Source organism: Mirounga angustirostris, unplaced genomic scaffold (genome assembly GCF_029215605.1).
Source record: "Mirounga angustirostris isolate CCGP_5_RB_7025 unplaced genomic scaffold, mMirAng1.0.hap1 SCAF_4, whole genome shotgun sequence".
Classification (NCBI taxonomy): domain Eukaryota; kingdom Metazoa; phylum Chordata; class Mammalia; order Carnivora; family Phocidae; genus Mirounga; species Mirounga angustirostris.
The window spans coordinates 128,421,361-128,442,105 of record NW_026991712.1 but is presented as its reverse complement, the minus strand read 5'-3'; the positions used below and the strand labels follow the sequence as shown (position 1 = coordinate 128,442,105).

Below are 20,745 nucleotides of genomic sequence, written 5' to 3'. Positions count from 1 at the left end.
CAACCAACACAGTGCCAATAGTTATTATCTCACTTGCTAACACTGTACCCTGCCCTGGCATTCTCCAGCAGACATGCCCATCCACAGCCAAGCCTCCATTCCAAGTCCACTCCCAAGCACACCTGAGCAAAACTTCCTGACACTGTGTACCTCACGCCCATGTTCACCTGCGGACCTGCCCCCTTCAATACAACTGTGGAGAGACCATCCAAATGCTACCATGAGCCTGGCAGTGTGCAAGCAGCCCTGAGAGAGGCCAGCACAACTCCAGAGAGACTCCTGCTCTAGGGGAGAGGGGATGATAACCACATACACCGGATCGAATTTGGCCACAAAGGTGGGCTGGGGGGAGACAGCTGGTCTGACTACAGGCCCTGCCCACCACCAAAAGCTTCTCAAAGGACAACAGAGGGAAAGAACCCTGCAGTTCAGTGCTACTGCCTCTCTGGCAAACATTTAGTCTGACTCAACTCAAGTGCAAGGTGGCCAGAGCCTGACCCACTAAGAGAGGAAATAAATGCTACCCACAAGGAAAGAGAGCCATTGCAGATAACTGGACTAAAGGCAAATACAGCTCAGTTACCACAGCAGGGCACACACAACATATATAAGAGACATTCCTAAAGTGCCAGGTTCTGGTAAACGGGACATTGCAGTGCAACAGGACCTTTTTATAAGGCCGTTACTTTCAAGAGCAGGAGATGTAGCTGACTTTCTTAACACATAAAAACAGACCCAGAGTTACACAAAATAAGGAGACAAAGGAATTTGTTCCAAATAAAAGAACAGGACAAAATTACAGCAAGAGCACTAAATGTAATGAAGTAATACATATACCTGATAAAGAATTTAAAGTAATGATCACAAAATTATTCAGTGGATTTGAGAAAAGAGTGGAGGACCTCAATAACACCCCCAACAAAGAGACAGAAAACATAAAAAAGAACCAATCAGAGAAGAAGAAATAATAATGAAAATTAAAAATACATTAAATGGAATAAATAGTGGACTAGAGGAAGCAGAGAAACAGATTAATGATCTGGAGGACAGACTAATGGAAAGCAATCAAACTGAACAGGAGAAAGAAAAAAAATAATACAGAATGAAAATAGATTTAGGGACCTCAGTGACACCATCAAGTGTACTAACATTCGCACTGTATAGATCCTAGAAAGAGAAGAGAGAAAAAAGGGGGTAGAGAATTTATTTGAAGAAATAATAGGTGAAAACTTCCCAAATATGGGGAAGGAAACAGAAATCCAGATCCAAGACTCACAGAGAACCCCCAACAAAATCAATCCAGGAAGGTCCACACCAAGACACACAGTAATTAAAATGGCAAAAAGTAGTGATACGGAGAGAATTTTAAAAGCAGCAAAAGAAAACAGGTGCATGCAAGGGAAATCCCATAAGGCTATCAGCTGATTTTTCAGCAGAAATTTTGTAGGCCTGAAGAGGGTGGCATGATATATTCAAAGTACTGAAAGAAAAAAACCTGCAACCAAGAATACTCTATCCAGCAAGACAATCATTCAGAATAGAAGGAGATACAAAGAATTTCCTAGACAAACAAAATTTAAAGTAATTCATGACCACTAAACCAGCCCTACAAAAAATGTTAAAGGGGACTCTCTGAATGGATAGGAAAGACCATAAGCAATCCCATTTACTAGACCACTTTTCTACACCATACACAAAGATAAAAATGGATTAAAGACCTAAGTATGAGACAGGAAACCACCAAAGTCCCCTTTGATAATAACCTCTTTGGAATTAGTTATAGCAGCTTCTTACTAGACACATCACTGGAGGCAAGGGAAACAAAAGCAAAAATGAACTACTGGGACTTTATCAAGATATAAAGCTCCTGCACAGTGAAGGGAACAATCAATAAAATTCTAAGGCAATCTATGGAATGGGGGAAGATATTAGCAAATGACATATCTGATAAAGGGTTGTTACCCAAATCTAAAAAGAACTCAACAAACTCAACACTCAGAAAACAAATAATCCAGTTAAGAAATGGGCTGAAGACATGAATAGACATTTTTCCAAAGAAAACTTCCAGATGGCCAACATACATGAAAAGACGCTCAATATCACTGATCATTAGGAAGATGCAAATCAAAACTACAGTGAGCTATCACCTCATTCCTGTCAGAATGACTAAAAATAACAACACAGGAAACAAAAGGTGTTGGCAAGGATGTGGAGAATGGGGAACCCTCTTACACTGTTGGTGGGAATGCACACTGGTGGAGCCACTCTGGAAAACAGTATGGAGTTTCCTCCAAAAGTTAAAAATAGAACTACCCTATGTCTCAGTAATTGTACTACTAGGTATTCACCCAAAAGATGCAAAAATACTCATTTGAAGGGATACATGCACCCCGATGTTTACAACAGCATTATCAACAATAGCCAAATTATGGAAAGAACCCAAATGTCCATCTACTGATGAATGGATAAAGAGTACTTGGGTGCACACACACACACACAGGAATATCACTCAGCCATTAAAAAGAATGCAATCTTGCCATTTGCAACAAAGTGGATGAAGCTAGAGAGTATTATAAGTGAAATAAGTCCATAAGAGAAAGAAAAGTACTGTATGAGTTCACTCCTATGTGGAATTTAAGAAACAAAATGTATGAACATAAGGGGGAAAAAAAGAGAGGTAACCCATAAGACAGACTCTTAACTATAGAGAACAAACTGAGGGTTGCTGGAAATGAGGTAGGTAGGGGGATGGGTTAAATGGGTGATAGGTATTAAGGAGGGCACTGGTTGTGAGCAGTGTTGGGTATTGTAGGAAGTGATGAATCACTAAATTCTACACCTGAAACTAACATTACATTGTATGTTAACCAACTGGAATTTAAATAAAAATGTGAAACCAAAAAAAAAAAAAAAAAAATGAATCCAGGAAGTCCAAGGTGTGAATAACAGAATTCCAAAGAGACAACCAATAAAATGGGAAGAATGAAAATAGCTAAGAAATAACTGAAGAAAATTTTCCTGGGTTAATGAGAATCCTAGTTTTTCAGAATTAAAAGACTCAAGACTGAACAAAAATAAGAAGAGAAAAACACTGATGTCACATTGTGAGCTTTCAAAACACTAAGAATAAAGAAATGATTTTAAATGCCTTTTCCAAAGAAAAAAAGTCACCACAAAATATGTGAATCAGACTGGCATTAGCCACACTGGATGCCAAAAACACTGAAACAATGTCTTCAAATTTCTGACAAAAATTGTCTTTCAAGGTACCAATCTATCAGTAGGCCATCAATCAACTATAAATAGAGAAAAGAAAAGTATTTCTAGGGGAAATACTCAGGAATTTACTTCTCAGGAAATACACTTCCTGTGCTTCCTTTCTTTAGGAAGATCATTGAGAATATTCTCCACCAAAACAAGGGTGTCAGCAAGGAAAACAAATTGGCAAACAGGAAACAGTCCATGGGACATATACATACTTTAAAAAGTGTCTGTTGTTTATCTGAAATTAAAATTTAAGTGGGCATTCTGTGCTTTTATTTGCTTAATCTGGCAACTTTAGAATCAGGATGCAATCTAATGGGGTAGACAAGTCCCAAAATTAAAGCTTTGCAGTAGATCTAAAATTTACCAGGTCCTGAGTGAAACAAAAGGACAGAGGCACTGCAGGGTTGTCTTCAGAGAAAAGGGGCCTCTGAAAAATGGGGTGATTGGGTCCTGATAAAGGCTATTCACAAAAGCTGAGCATAATACCTTCTAGGTCCAGCCATGTTGTTGCAAATGGCAAGATTTCATTCTTTTTTATGGCTAATATTCCATTGTGTTTATATGCCACAAAACAAGTGAACAAATGAATACAACAAAAGAGAAACAGACTCATAAATATAGAGAATAAACTGGTGGTTGCCAGAGGGGCAGGGGCAGAGAGATAGGCAAAATAGGTGGATAGGGATTAAAAGGTACACACTTCCAATTATAAAATAAATAGGTCACAGGGATGAGAAGGACAGCATAGGGAATAGAGTCAATAATACTATAATAACTTTCTGTGATGACAGGTGGCAACTATCCTTGACATGGTGAGCATATTGAAATGTATACAGTTGTTGAATCACTATGTTGTACACCCGAAACATTATAAGTCAACATTATATATAATTACATATTACATTACCTATAAGGTAACATTGTAAGTCAACTATGGGCCAATTAAAAAATTTTTTAAAGAAAAAATCTTGTTGGCAAAATATAATTAAGAATGTTAATGCCCTATGTTAAAGCAAACTAAAATATGGGAGGATACTAAGCCACTAATAAAGCATAAGATTTGACTTTGATATCAGTGACCTAGTAGACATGAAAATGGAATGGCCTGGTATTGAGTAAAGTTTACATAGTTATAACAGAATCAAAGTCTTTTGTTTCCAATTTCTAGAATCAACCTACCAGTAGAACATGGAAGGTGATGTAATGTGTGGTGATTAACATAACATAATAAAATAAAATTTAAAAAAAAGTTGTGGAACTGAACTTCATAACAAATTTGATTAAGTAAAAAGGTAAATATAGAAAGTAGAAGGGAAAATGAAAAGAAAGAGGGAGAGAAAGGTAGCAGGGTAATATCCTCCTTTTATATAAAGAGGAGTCAAAACACTGACAAAAGTTAATGGAACAAGAAATAGAGGTGTTAGTATACTATTTAAAGTCACAGAAGTAACCATATGAAAATCTACAGGTAATAATCTAACTGCAAACAAGCGAGGAGGAGGGGATCAGGCAAAGAGATAATGTAAATGAGTTAAATCTTCATTTTTCATAGCAGGCTGGCAATGGATACTTTTTTAATGCATACTTTCTAACATTAATAAAGCACAAAACAAAAGAATAAACATATTAATTAAAGTTATGCAAAAAACCACCAGAGAACTAAGGCCAGTGTTATAGACTGAATGTATCCACCCACAAATCCATATGTTGAAATCCTAACCCCCAATGTGATAGTCCTAGGAGGTGGAACTTTTGGGAGGTGAGTGGGTCATGCTGGTGGAGCCCCCATGAACAGGATTAGGGCTCTTATAAGAGACCCCAGAGAGCTCTCTAGCCCCTTCATCCATTTGAAGATGCAGAGTGAGGCCTGCTGTCTGCACACCGGGGAACAGGCCTTCACCAAGAGCCTGACCACACTGGCACCCTGATCTTGGACCTCCAGTCCCTAGAACTGTAAGAAATGAATTCCTGTCATTCACAAGCCACCCAGTCTATGGTATTCTGTATTAGCAGCCTGAACTTACTAAGAGAACCAGAGAGAGAAGAGGGGGTCTCTGTGGAATGAAACTGTCATTAAGGAGTCCTAGGACAGACCATTGCTTTCATTGCCTTTAGAAGCTCTTCATTAATGTTCAGTTTACTTTCACATGCCTATATTATATCTATATAAGTATATAAATATATTGATACAGATTTTTAAAAATTAAATCAAGTTACTTCGGGCCTTGTAGTGTGTTCAAACAAATTTGTGAGACCTCCTTGCTATTTTATGAGATGTTCTTCGGTAAACTGAAGACAAGTTTTCCTGCTGGACCTAGATGCCAAATTGATGCAAAACGTAAATGGCAGAGTTTTGTCCTCTAATCTTAGCTGTTTCTCTAACTGAATCTCACTCTAGGGATGGGTGCTTTCATCTAATTTGGTAACTGTGCTGTCTCAATGTTCAAAACACATCTACAAGCTGAAGTTTTTGTAGTAGCCAGCAGGTGGCATCAAAATCAATTGAGTGGAAATCCCAAAGAACAGGACCAGACACAAGGATCAGGAGTAACTTCCCTGAAAGGCAGAGAAAGTTACAACAACAGAGCACTCCGTTTTCCTTTGAGGTCTCTGTTTTACCCGTTTTGACATTTTAGAAAACCCCCAGTGCTCTCCTAGTGTCTTTCTGGTTAGGCATGGATATACAAAACACAAAATGGCCAAACTCTACGTCCCAAATATTATCACACTATTTCTTTTCTTTTTTTTTTTTTTTTTTAAGATTTTATTTATTTGACAGAGAGACACAGCGAGAGAGGGAACACAATCAGGGGGAGTGGGAGAGGGAGAAGCAGGCTTCCCGCTGAGCAGGGAGCCTGATGTGGAGCTCGATCCCAGGACCCTGGGATCATGACCTGAGCCGAAGGCAGACGCTTAACGACTGAGCCACCCAGGCGCCCCAATCACACTATTTCTAAACACAGAATTTAAGCTTAGTAATAAGGAAGGTGTTTGAGAATTAAGAATCTAAGGGTTGCTGTAAGTACATCATGACACTAACAAGTACAAATACTCTGTTACAGTCTAACAAGTATTTCCTGCACTGTATTGTTTGGGGGGCTTTAATTACACATCCTGACATAGATGCATTTCATTTTACAACAGAAGTGCGTGTGAGTGTGTGTGTGTGTGTTTTAATTTAATGATATTTTTACCAGTTTATGTTCAAGATTTTTAGGACTGGTAAACATGCAACATTTTATCATAGGACTGTACTGTAATTTATCTAATTAATCTCTATTGATAGCCATATAGGATATTTCCATTTAATTACTACTATTTCATAGTACCTGTATCACTATAACATCAGGAAATTTTATGCAAATTTCCACTAGGTAAGTTTCTAGGAGGAAAACTGCTGAATCAGAAAGAATATACAAATTTGAAAAGTATTTCATAGAAGCCACTTTTAGACAACAGGCTTGAGCAATGGAAACTTGGTCAAGGCAGAAGGGCCCAAAGTGACCCTGGCTGAATGAATACAGACAGGCCCATCAGCGGACCCACCTCAAAAGTTCCATAGGACCTCTAACCGATGGGCTACTTATAACCAGGCACAGTTACCAAACGGGAGATTCCGCATGTTGCCACACCTCCTCACCTTCCCCCTTTAAAAACAGCCCCCCACCCACTACCTCCATGCAGATCACCTCTCCTCTGCTGTCTGGCCTGCAGCTCCCTTGAGGTGTATTCAGTAAACTTCTATCTCCTTTGTTCTGCCTCAGGTGAATTCTTGTCACCACGGGCACCACTGGCTTCCACCCAAGAGCCACCCCACATTTGGGGGCCCCCCCATCCGATCGGGAGACACACCACATTTAGATACCACAGTTTTGATAAATATTATATTTCATTACCAAAGTAGAAAAGGAGATGCTTTTAACACTGTAAAATTTTACTGTTTTCAATTTTCAACCTAATAAGCAAAAAAGTGTATTAATTTGCATTTCTTTAACTATGGTTGAACAATGCCTTGTATGTATGTATGTTATTTTCTGTTTATGACTTTTGCCAACTTTGATACTGAATTATTCTTTTCCTCTTTAATTTTGTAACAGCAGTTCATATAATAAAGCTATTGACCCACTGTCAGATACATATGTTGAAAATATTTTTTTCTGGATTGCCACTTATCTTTTAACTTTGTATACAGTGAGTTAAATGGTAATATAGTGGCAATATATTTTCAAATAAAGACTTCTTTACCCCATAATTCTATAAATATACCTCTGCATTTTCTTCTGTTACTTTTTTTATTGTGTATTTTATATACAAAATCTTCAGTGTTTCAGTATTCATTTTGGTGTAAGGTAGGAGATAAATATCTAATTTTATATTCATGAATAGCATTTCAGTTAATTCAATACCATTTAATAATTCACATTTTTGTTACTGATTCGGAATCCCACCTTTATCACATTCTAATTGTATTGTATTTACTTGTATTTACTTCTCTCTGCCTCTTTCTGTGATAGTTCCACACTGTTTAAGTGATTGAAATCTGATATTCTCATAAATATTTTCACTTACTATTAAAAACTCTAACCATCATTTAAACTTCCTTGTTAAATTTTCAAATTAATACACAATTAGAAGAATTAAAACAATTGAGAAGCTTAAAAATATAAATTATATATTATGTAATTATTACATGATAATGATGTTATCAAAAATCGGTGGGGAAAAGAGCATATTATTCAACCAACTATTCTGAGATATTTGCTTCTGCAGTTGGAAAAAAAATTTTGATTACTACTTCAGTCCATATAAAAAAAAAGAAATTCCAAGTAGATTAGAAATTTAAAGGTAAAAAGGGGAACCATAAAAATATTAGAGAAATACAGGTGAATGTTTTTCAAGAGTAGGAAAGCAATTACAATCATGACACAAAACCCAGAAACTATAAAGGAAAAGTCAACAGAATCACCTCTTGAAAATATAAACATAAGTTTTAATGGTTCCATTAGAGACATCATAATTTACCATCATCCACATATTATTGGATATCTGTATAGCGTCCAATATATTGTTATTATAAATAATACATTAATGAACAAGTCTGTGTTACACTAGGATTGTCTTTGAATGATCTTTATGTACTGCAATTTGTAGTATCCCATTTTTGTTGAAGATAAGTAGGTCATTGGCTTAGGTCTAGAAAACTTACTGTTACAGAGGCCCTTTCAAAAATAGCTTATTTTAAGAACTAGAGATTTAGACATTTGTATGATTTTTTTTTTTTTTTACACCACCTGGTGCTTTCTTTGTCCTTCATAGTGTAAAAGTTTTGTTGGCAATGTCTAGGGTTTTCTGAGTTACTGAGGTTAAAATAAGAATTACTATTCTAGATGAGGACTTAGTCCAGTTTCCAATGGGCTACAAGGACCTTTTGTAGGAGTCCATTCGTCTGTCATAAACTCAATCTGATATGATTAAGGATTTGATCCTCACCCACCCCGCTGTCCAAATTTCTAGTTTCTCTTGATCATCTGTAATAATTCTACTCCATGAACATTATTAACCCTTTCCTGAATCTATTTTTTAAATTTGTATCTCTTGGAATAATAAGCTCCAAAGTTATGGGTGGGCAACATACTGAACACAACAAATGTTCACATAAAAACACACACACAAAATTGTTCTGAACCTTATTTTTTTGTTGTTTTTGGTAGTAGCGAGGGCTGCTGTTGTTTTCGTTTTTTACCCATTCAATGCCAACTTTTATAGAAACTGAATTGGTTATGAAGAACCAGGAGATCTAGTAAAAACCCAGGTATTGCCAGAAAAGAAACAGACCAGTGGGAAAAGAGAGGAAATTTTCTAAAAATGTGAAATTTATGTTTTGTTTTGTTTTTTTAAGGTAAAGAAACAGAAAAATTGCCTTTGGAAATTGGAAACTTTTGTTATGATTAACATTAGAAAGGAATCTGATAGAACATTCTCCCTTGTTTCAGCTAGTCAGAGCCATGGTCTATAGCAACCAAGTAGCTTTGAAAAGCCTACCACTCACTGAAGATTTCTGGGTGGCATACACTTTCAAAAGTGAAGTGATTTGTCAGTAGGCACTGTGGCAAAAACAATTCTAACTGCAACGTTTAGCTACTCAGAACTCAGCCTTCCAAAAGCCCATTTCAGAAGGCATTTTAAAATATGGCTTCTGATAAAATCACTCGTCCAATTCATCCACTATAATTATACTTTTGCTAAGCAGAGTCTAATAAAATGCTGCATAACAATGACAACTTGTCCTAAATCATATAGTATGAAATTTCCCAATTGCTTATAGACGGTCTCTAGGATAAATGGGAGGGAAAAACCTCCTTTCTGAATTTCAATCTTCTTACGAAGTCTAGTAGGATTAATGTAAAAATGATTTTGTTACCAGCTAGACCCTGAGACCTGGCCATTATGGCTCACCTGCTTGTACCCACCAACATTTGTCCCACATTTTCCTTAAGCTCTTCTTCCCAACTTATCTCTTAACTTAGGCAAAGGACCTTATGGGCATAACATCCCATGATGGACACTGAAACTACCCCTCAAGCAATGATGACTGCCTGAGGAAGAGTTCTGGTGGCCCAGACCACCAAACCTGTTTGAGCTAACCCCCCCGACTCACTTCTGCACAAATGGACCATGGAGTGACCTCTGGAATGACCAACAATTAATTTCCCTTACCTCATCATAATGCTAAAATCTCTGCCCAAGATGGAGCACAAGCCTCATTTACATATCATACATACCATATCTATATATATGTCTATATATTTCTGTAGGCATGTTTCTTTAAGGTGCATACATGACCTTATACCTACCTCTGCATAAGACGACAAGGCTTTCCCATCTAAATATTCATCCTAACCTTAAATAAAAGGAACCCATTCACCCTTGCTCAGGGAGTCACAACTTTGGAAGTTATTTCCTGTGATCAACTTATTTGGTGCAAATAAAGTTTCCCTTGTGTGACAACTCACATGGTGTAGTTTCTACCTGTGACTCACCAAGAAGCGAACTCATGCTGGTTCAGTTACAGTTTCTAGGTTCCAGCTTAGACGGCAAAAATCAGACAAAGGAAAGGTAGCCATACTCACTCATTGGGGGTGCCCTTCTGGCCACAAAAGTGGCCCTTGCTGTCTGTAGGGTAGGCCACTCTCCTGGGGTCTCCATGTACCCAGGCTGCAAGAACAAGAAAGGACAAAAACTCTATCAGTGACAGCTGACTAAAGGCAGTCTGATTTGAGAAATTAGAATGCACCACAGCAACACATTAACCTCTCCCCTCAGTCACAGGAGATTATTGATTTTCTTCAAAGTAATTTCTTAATGAAAAGTAAAATAAAATATGGATGAATCAGTCAGAAAACACATTTCTTTTAATCTCTCAGGACTCATCTGGGTTGTAGCCAAAACCTGAGGTAATGCACTTAGAAAATGACATTTATTAGAATGTGAATTAGAGGGCACACTGTAAATGCTTGGTTGGCTAGAAGTCACTTTTCTCCAGGGCTTAAAACTAAATGACTTCATAGCAGAGCTAATAAATTTACAGTAAATATTATGATGTAATTCTTTTGGGTTATACATAAGTGAAAACCATTTAAAAATTCAACCGAATGAAACTGTAATACCCAATTCACATTGACTAGTTCTTTATGACTTCATGTGCCATTATGAAAGGCAAACATCAGAAACTTTAGCGGCAATATATAATAAAGATTTGCTGTACATTTTGTTGCATAATCTCAAAGCTTAGTATAAATTTCGAGTGTTCTCAAACTTCATGCAAACTGAAGACTTGATTCTGTTTTCTCAGGAAATGCAGGGCTTTACCTTATATAAACTTATCACCTTTATTTTCCAAGAATTATAAACTTGACTGACAGCTAGAATATAGAATGACAGAGAGTAAGATGCATTAGCTAAATAATACCCCCAATTCTAACTGAAGGTTTCTTTTTCAGTTTAATATAGTTCCTAAAAATCTAGAAAATGCATTGGCCATCTGATAACGCTTGCCTCTGCATATGGAAAACCTATCTCTTTGTCCTTTGCTTCCTTTAACGGTTGCCCAGCTATCTCCTTACCCCACATTTATTGGATTTGACAGTTCATGTAATAATTCAATCACCCTTATGTACATGCCCTGTGTGACTTGGGAAGATAAAAAAAAATCAATTCTGAATGAGAATTTTAATATGGAAGAGAAATTTTTCTCAATAATTTTTCTCATCCATCCAAGTCTTTCCTTTTAGTATCTAAGTACCCAGAAAAGTCTCCTTTGTCTCATTCTTTGTTCAATGTCATAGAAGCCAAATAGGTTTCATCTTCTAATATAGTCGTATAAAATCTGACTCATTCAGGCTGCCTTATCTTCTTGTCTTTATTTCCCAGAACAAAGATAGTGGACTGTAAAGAAAGCATTTAAATGTCATCTAAGCATTCAGTGGACAATGTCTCTGGATACTATTCCATTATATTCTGCTTTTATATCTTTTTGGGGGGGTCACATTTAGGCTAAAACTAAGAGGTCCACTTTTACCTATTTCCTGCAATATTTTTTTTTACCCTGAAATTTTTTTTTTTTAAAGATTTTATTTATTTGACAGAGCACAAGCAGAGGGAGAGAGAGGGAGAAGCAGGCTCCCTGCTGAGCAAGGAGCCTGATGTGGGACTCGATCCCAGGACCCTGGCATCATGACCTGGGCCAAAGGCAGCCGCTTAACCGACTGAGCCACCCAGGCGTCCCACCCTGAAATATTTTATTCCTTTCCATACAAATATTAACTCAGAAATGGTATGTAAAGCATTTAGATTGCTAGGTTGGCTTGTTAATATATTTATGACCCTGAACAAGTCATTTAATTGTTTTAGCTTTGGCTTTCTAATCTGTTACTATAAAATGGGTATAATACCAAACCCCATAAGAATGTTGAGAATATGAAAAAAGACAATAAAGTAGAATGCCTAACATGGTGCTTTGCATGCAACATGGACTTGGTAATGTTAGTTCCTGTCTTATTTAGGTTTCCCCAACGCAAATCCCTGAGACAAGGACTTTGCTATGGGTAGATTAATTTAGGGGATAATTCTAGGAAGCTTAGGTGGGAACGAGAAGGGAAGGAAGCAAAGCCAACAAAAGGCATGTTAACAAGTGGGATACTGTTGGGGGCTGTGGTGACTCCATTCTGCTGAGGACCTTCTGAGGAACCACATAGAACATGCTTGTTGGGGGGCATGCTGAAACAGTCTACCACAGCTGCAAGCAAACCCAGAAGAACTGAGGGGAAGTGGGGTAGGACATTAGCAGGATCTACTATAGTTTTCTTTCCCTTTTACATCAATTAACAAAAGAATTTACTAAGCAACCACTATGTGTCCTGTACTAGAAGTCAATACCATTATAGTTTATATCGGACTTCTGAAGAAAAACATGAAAAGGAGACAACAAAATTTGCAGAAGCAGACACTTGAGTGGCTCAGTTGGTTAAGCGTCTGACTCGAATTTTGCTCAGGTCATGACCTAGGGTGGTGAAATTGAACCTCAAGTCAGGCTCCACGCTCAACATGGAGTCTACTTGAGATTCTCTCTCTCTCCCCCCTCTCCTTTTGCCCCTCCTCATGCCCATGCACACTCATGCTCTCTCTCAAATAATAAATAAATAAATAAATAAATAAATAAATAAATAAATAAATAAATAATATCTTTAAAATTTACAGAAGCCATAAAGAAGAGGTAAAAGCTGGCAAAGACTGAAAAATGACTAGAACTTGGACCAGGTGGCCAGGAGCAGGGAAGAAATTATAGAACAAGGAAATATACAATAAGAGCTTCAATGTATTAATTACTCACAGTGTGTCAAGTTCTATGCTAAATGTATGACATCCATCTCATTTGAGTCTTGCAATAATTTTATAAGGTAGATATTATTTTCACCCAAATTTTATAGGTTAAAAAAAGAAGAGCTTCAGTTAAGAGATGGCAGGGAGGGGCAGAGGGCAAGGGAGAGAGAGAGAGAGAATCCTAAGCAGGCTCCATGCCCAGCATGTGAGCCCGACTGCACAATCCCAAGATCATGACCTGAGCCAAAAATCAAGAGTCAGACGCTTAACCTGCTGAGCCACGCAGGTGTCCCTCAGAGTTTTATTTACTTCCCAAGGTCACAGTTTTTCAGTGGCATAAACAGGGCTTGAACTTAGGCTTGTTGCTGTCTAAGGCTCAAGTTTTAACCACTAGGCTAAAGAGCTGTAGTACTGCCTGCTAGAGGATAAATTAGGACTGAACTTGTTAATAGTGGGAAACAACATGGATATCAGCTACATGAGGATCAGCAGGATGTTGGACACATATGGTAGGAAAGGAAAGGACACAGGTAATTTTGGAATTTTTGTCATTTGAAAAGAAAAACTTTATACTTGGCAGGAGAGGACAAGTATCAGGTTGGGAGGGATCTGATGCCTGGGGACAAAGGAGAAAGAGACCAAGATTTAATTGTCAAGGGAAGAATGCTCTTCCTTTGTTCTGTAGTTTTAAGCTGCAGCAGGTGGCTGTGATTATGAAGTTGCTGCTTCATCTCTCTATGCAGACTCTGGCACAGAGGTTGTGTTGCAGATTATCTGTGCTTGAGCTGGAATGACAAATCTTCCAGTTAATAGCTGCAAGGTCCGGTTCAACCAAGTCACCTCAGTCAAGGGTATCTAGTTTTATCTTCTCCATCAAGTCCCCATCTTGCCACACCTCCACTGGAGGAATTTGACAGGGAAAAAAAAAAAAAAAGAGGAAATGGAGATGTGCAGCAACAGCATTTTGTCTGTTAATAAACTAAGGGACTGCTCACATTTTACTTCCTTTCTTGAAATTTCTCTATTCATGGCACTTCTCAGAACGTGCTGTCCAATATGGCGGCCACTAGCCACTCGCGTCCACTGAACACTTAAATGTGGCTTACCTGAACTGAGACATGTTATAAGTACAAAATACACATCAGATTTTAAAGACAGCATGCAAAAAAAATGTAAAAATTTCAATAATTTTATATTGATCATATCCGAAATAATAGTTATAGTTAAATATATATTCTTAAAATTAATTTCACTTGACTCTTTTTATTCTCTTAACTATGGCTACTGGAAAATTTGACATTAGACATGACTCACATTTTGTTGCTCCTGGGTAGATCTACTCTAAAATATTTCCCCACAAATGTCAAGGGCTTGTCATATAAGGTGATTAATAGTGTCATAACATCACAGATCTGTTGGGGCACGTGGGGTGGCTCATTTGGTTAAGTGTCCAACTCTTGATTTCAGCTTAGGTCATGATCTTGGGGTCGTGAGATTGAGCCCTGTATCAGGCTCCGTGCCTGGTGGGGAGTCTGCTTGAGATTCTTTCCCTGTCCTTCTACCCCTCCCACCACTCAGGTGCTCTCTCTAAAAAAATAAATTTTAAAAATCTTTAAAAAAAATAGTGCCATAACTTCAGATTTGTAGGCCAGTCCTTCTCCAACCACATCATACTCAATGCATCCTTTTTATAATAAATATTTTGCCATGCTCCTTTTATAATCTTGAAATAATAGATAACGTAACTCACCTATGTACATAATTTCTTTTAAAATATCAATAACATGTCCTCACGTAATATAAATGAGAAATAGAAAATAGTTTATAATTAAATAGTATGCACATCAATATGCAAATGCTCACAAGTGACTAAACCAAAAGACAGTGAATTAATCCAGGTACATGCACCTATAGATAGAATCACTGAATGTAACAGCTATAACTGCAGTATTGCATAGGAGACTTAAATCATACAAGTGTGTTGTCAATAAAATGATTTTCCTAAGGGAACAAATTTTAGTGAATTCTAACAAAAAAAGCACATTCTTTCTTCAAACTCCCTTGGTAGTCATTGAAACCATGCAAAAATAACATTTGTAATTTTAAAACAGAAGTTCTAGATTCAAATACTTAAACATGAGTTGTCACCTACATGAGGGGACATGGGAAAGTCAAGCAGGAAGTGAGACAATTCTTGGTTGTACAGAACTGTCCAAGATATTGCAAAACATCTACCTTTCCTGGCTCCCATCCACTAAATGCCAGCAGTACTCCCCCTTGAATACTATAACAATCAAAAAGTCAACTCAATTTTTTTGAAAGATCCCCCTAAGCAGTGGTCCTGCTTCAGTTGAGATCCATTGGTTTATATGTTCATTCACACTCTCAAAAAATCTCCCCCAAAATACATACATATATATGTATATCCCAGATTATCTTCTTTGCTTCCAGATTTTATGGGGTGAGGGGCAGATATGCTATCATAGAGTTCTTTCTTATAATGTAATACCATTTACTTTTATTCAGCTGATCACCATCTATGATGACTTTCAAATATGTCCATAAATTATGTGACATTTTTCCTTCTAGAGGTGGTGCATAATTTCCCATCTCTTCAGTGTGGACTAGACTTAGTGACTTGCTTCTAATGAATAGATGTGGCAGAAATTACATTTGGGTGACTTCCAAAAGTAGGTCATAAAAGACATTACAGTTTCGTCTTTGCTCTTCTTTAGATCACTAGCTCTAGAGCTTGAGATACTCAGAAATCCTATAGAAAAACCCATACGATTGTCAGCAGTTGGTGAGAACTGAAGCTTCCTGCCAACATTCATGTAAGTGAGCCATCTTGAAGGCTGATCCTCTACCCTAGTCAAGCCTTCAGCTGACTGTAGCTTTGGCTTAAATCTTGACTGCAACCTCATGAAGCCATGAACTTGGAGCTAGAGCCACTGGCTAAGCTGTTCCCAACTCCTGACCACAGAAACCGTGAAATAAGAAACATTCTTTGCTTCAAGTTGTCAATTTTTGGAGTAATTTGCTATTTGGCAATAAAGAACTAATTACTATACAGCTTTTAAAAATATTTTATATACTTGAAGGATTCAGTTAAATCATTTTTCTTTTCTCCAATCTAAATATTCATAATTAAATCCTCTTTTCTATTTGATTTGTTTTGTTATGCTTAACTCATAGCTACAATTGCTAGGATTTTAGTAATTTTTGTTTCTTGATAAATGATTTAATACATGGAGTCCTCAACTTGATTTAGATATTCCCTAGGGCCTAACCAATTATACATTATCTGATACCTATTAACCTTAATTCTTAAAGTTAACATGAAAAGCTTTAAAGTGCCAGTCTAGAATATGATCAAACTCCCATGCACTCATTCATTCATTCATACTGAATTGTCAATTATCATATTTCTATCCATTTAGTCATTCATTCATTGGGCCTTACTTATTGTGGTAGGCACATAAAGACTCTGAGGATATACAGATGAACACATTCATATTTAGTATAGTATTATTTTGTAATTAACACATGCTCCCTAAGGAAACTATATTTCATCCTGATTGACCAGTGTAGAGAGAGGATGGCTTCTGAAGAATGATAATGAATTATCTTTAGCTTAACTAAGTCATGACCTTAATTTTAACTGCTCAAGTTGTAGTCTTTACTAGAACAAACCAAAGTTTGTTGCAGCAGCTGATCTAACAAAAGCTTTGCCCCTTTCCCAAAAAGTAGAAAACACCAAGGGAAATTGCTTTCACCTGGCAGAGATAGTACTGCATCCTCACTATCTTCCTTCAAGGCCATATGACTTCCTAGCTCTTTGCCACAATTTAGTCTGCAGAGTTTTGATAATATCCTCACTCCACAGGATACCACGCAAATTCCTTACGTTGATGGCATCCTGAAAATAAGATCTGGAGAATATTGGAAAGCATGTAATCTAGATGCCTTTGAAAGACTTATGTATGCTAATGGATGGGAAATAAATCTCAGGAAAATGCAAAAGTCTTCTAATACAGACCTGAGGAGTCCAGTTGAGATATCTCCTCCAAAGTGAAAGATAAGTTGCTGCACCTTGCATTCTCTGTTAAGAAAGAGGCACAACTCTAATTGCCTACCAGATTTGAGTAAAGCCCAGAGAAATAAAATGCTTTTCAAGATAATCCAGGCTACTGTATAAGTAGACCTACCAGTAGGTACGGCATAATGTACTCAATGGTGCTTAAAATATCTGTCAGAACAGGATGCTGTATAGGACCTATGGAAAATGTCTTTTAGGGAATCATAGTTGGAGGTCCCTAGGGTTTTGGAGAAACCTCATGGTTTCAAGCAAATAACTGTTCTTTTGAGAAGTTGCTCCTAGACCCTGAATGATCACTCAATGACGTAAGAAGCCCAGCATAAACTAGATGTTATCTGAGCCAACAAGCTTAAAGTTAGCTGTGCCCAACAGCAGTCCGTTATTGAGTAGAAGTGGTATATTCATACAGTGCTTGAGAAGGTCATGAAGGCACAAGAAAGTTACATATACTGCTTACAATAGTGTGTTGACTCTTGAGGCACTGTCTTAACATGGACCTACGACTCATGAAAGGGGCCTTATGATAGTTGAATGGAAAATAAAAAAGCTAGACTTATAGATGGCTAAGGAGAATCTGTTGGCACTGATTAGGGGAAATGTTCCTGGTTATACACTTTGACTGGAAGAAAAGATGACTTGAATCATTTATTTATTCATAAACAGAAGCCAACAATTTGGCCACATTATCATGGACTTGAAAATAAAAACATTAGATAATCAGTGGCAAGGAAGTTTGAGAAATAACTAGAAGGACTGAACTCAAAATGGACCTAGAATATGAAGATATTGATGTTTCATATGGTTACTTAGTAAAGACCCTTTTGTAGAGGTATCTTTAATGATTAAATGTTAAGACACTCATTCAATGATTTTGTGAAAAAGTAATCATGACAACATGGATGAAGATTATGTGGGGATTTTGATAACATGGAGTTTTATCCACAAAGGTTGACTTGGCTCCTAATAAGGCTTATGTGACAAATTTCCAGCAGTGGAGGACAAACCCTGAGCCAGCCAGCCTTATGGAACAGTGAATAACCTATGGAAGATCCATTTAAAGCACTATTTAGGAAGCAATACCTTTCATGGTTGGGGTGTTAGTTTTTTAGATTACAGCAGGATCCTGGCAGGAAATACATGTTATACTTACACAGAAAAATTGTAGAGAGTTTAGTAAATATTTATAAAGGTATAGGTAGAGTTATAGGAAACAAGAGTTGATGCAGAACCCAGAGGCTAGCAACAATTGGAAGCCATTTTCACCTCTATGACTGAAGTGGCAAAGCAGGAAGAGGTTACCCAAATCCAGAAAAGAGAAGCCAAATGGAAAAGCTGACTGACAAAACTTGAAGCCTTAGGGAGAGAGGTATAGCTAATCTGAGGAGACTCGCCAGGAAGAGAGCCAGAATACATTTCACAAACTCATTCTCCTACCCTCCACTTATTGATACCCCCCATTGGCCAAATCATATCGGAAGCTGCAGGACAAGAGAACCTGTTTATGTAATCCTTATGGATTATATGCTAGTTTCTCAGGGGACAGAGCAGGGTGAAGAGCAGGTAGAGAAGGAACCCAGAGGGGAAAAAGAAAAATACCCAGCCTGTATTCTGAACACGTGACCAGCCTACCTAAGGGTGGAATTTTAAATATTCAGCAAGACATTTAGAACTTCATTAAAAACAAAGGAGTAAAGAAAATAACCTGAGGTATAAGGTTTCAGATTCTCTTTTGTCAGAATTTACTGTAACACAGGGCAGCAATCGAAGAGAGCAGAAAGACCCACATTCTAAATCTCAGAGTCTGAAATGGGAGGGGTGATAGTAGGAGGTAAAAGGGGGAAAATGCATATTTTTAAGAAAGATTTGTAAAAAAAAAAAAAAATAGACAAATATTAAAAGAAAATGGAAAAACAACCAAATATCCAAGAAACTAAATTAATCTTTTCACATCTTTGTTTTCCTTATTAGCAAGGCTGACTCTATGCTGTTTAATATACTTTTTCTAGTTATTCTAGATAATGTTGGTCTATCACATTCATAACCTGTTTAAAGATTTTGATTCATATTGGAAAATTAGGGGTTTTTTTTAAGGTAAAGAAGTAGTTGGAAATAATGACAGAAATTTATTCATTCTTTTCTCCATTCATTCCACAAATATTTTTTGAGTGCCTGCTATGTGTCGGCACCATACCAGACCCTGGGTACATAAAGGTCCTTGCTCTCTGAGCCTAGAGTCTATTGGGGGAAAGAGATCTTAATGAATAAATTGCACAAACATGAAATTTCAATTCTGACCAGCACTGCAAAAGAGCAAAAAATGGTAGAGAGGGATTCATAGAAGACAATGACCAAATGAGAGAGGTCAGGGATGATGTCTTTGAAAAGGTAATGCAGGAGCTGAGACCTGAAAAATGAATGGAGGCACAAAGAGGCTTCCATTAGATGGACACATGGACAAAGGCCCTGTGAGGGGTGGGGCGTGATGGGTACTGGAAAGGAAAAGGAAAGCAATGTGGTGCATACACAGGCTGACTCATGGTTCCAGATGCGGATGGACAGGCAATATCTTAGGTTATTTTCTATAATGAACTACAGAGAGATGGTTTTAGCATAATATGGTTGTCAGTGCCAGCATACAATCCCCAGCAGAGGCTCTGTTCTCTTCCTATTCAAATTTCCTGGAAAAACTCAAGGTCACCACACATTCAGTGTCGCTCATCCTGGTGTTTGCTTAATTGTAGTTCCATAATTGGCAACACCCCCTTGCTTTATGAAGGAAGAGCTCTCATCATTCCTGAAAACTGGCATAATTTATTACATCTGAAAATGCTATATGTAATATTCATTAATATCTACTTTTTTTTTTAAGATTTTATTTACTTATTTGACAGAGAAAGACACAGCGAGAGAGGGAACACAGGCAGGGGGAGTGGGAGAGGGAGAAGCAGGCTTCCCACTGAGCAGGGAGCCCGATGTGGGGCTCGATCCCAGGACCCTGGGATCATGACCTGAGCCGAAGGCGGACGCTTAACGACTGAGCCACTCAGGTGCCCCCATTAATATCTACTAATAAATACATCTTTTTTGAAAGAATCATGAAATCATTTGAGGTCTTCCTGGCCAAAAAAGCCCCAAAGAATGAGATACTGTCTGACATAATTTTATTTACTCTATAGGACGAGCACTAACTGAAGGAAAAAAAAAAAACAAGCCTATATTAATAGGTGTCTATTAGCATAAAGACTGTATCCTTCTCTTTAGTGTGTACTTAATAGAGGCTAATTTTGCAAACAACCACTGAACGTAAACAATGACACCACAGTGAAGTGAACACACACTCAGTCCCAAAGGGTTAGGACTGAAGCTATTAGATTATTCACGGTTTTTGCTTGCAAAAGAATACCTGCTTTCCACCTACTGTCAGACACTTGCTGTTTTAAGCCCAGCTCTGTGTGTGTGAAATCAGGAGGGGAAGAGAAGGAGAGAGAGAAAAGCATTAG

General features: G+C 37.5%; 1 protein-coding gene across 2 annotated transcripts in view; it reads right to left on the bottom strand.

Moving 5' to 3' along the window:
- The window catches only part of SLC44A5 (solute carrier family 44 member 5), a 142,909-nt gene that overhangs the window by 75,481 nt on the left and 46,683 nt on the right, over positions 1-20,745 (bottom strand). For both annotated transcript variants that reach the window (XM_045897397.1, XM_045897398.1), the window contains exon 3: positions 10,398-10,482. In XM_045897397.1, coding sequence (XP_045753353.1) covers positions 10,398-10,482 — 85 coding nt within the window. The remainder of the gene's footprint in view (positions 1-10,397; positions 10,483-20,745) is intronic.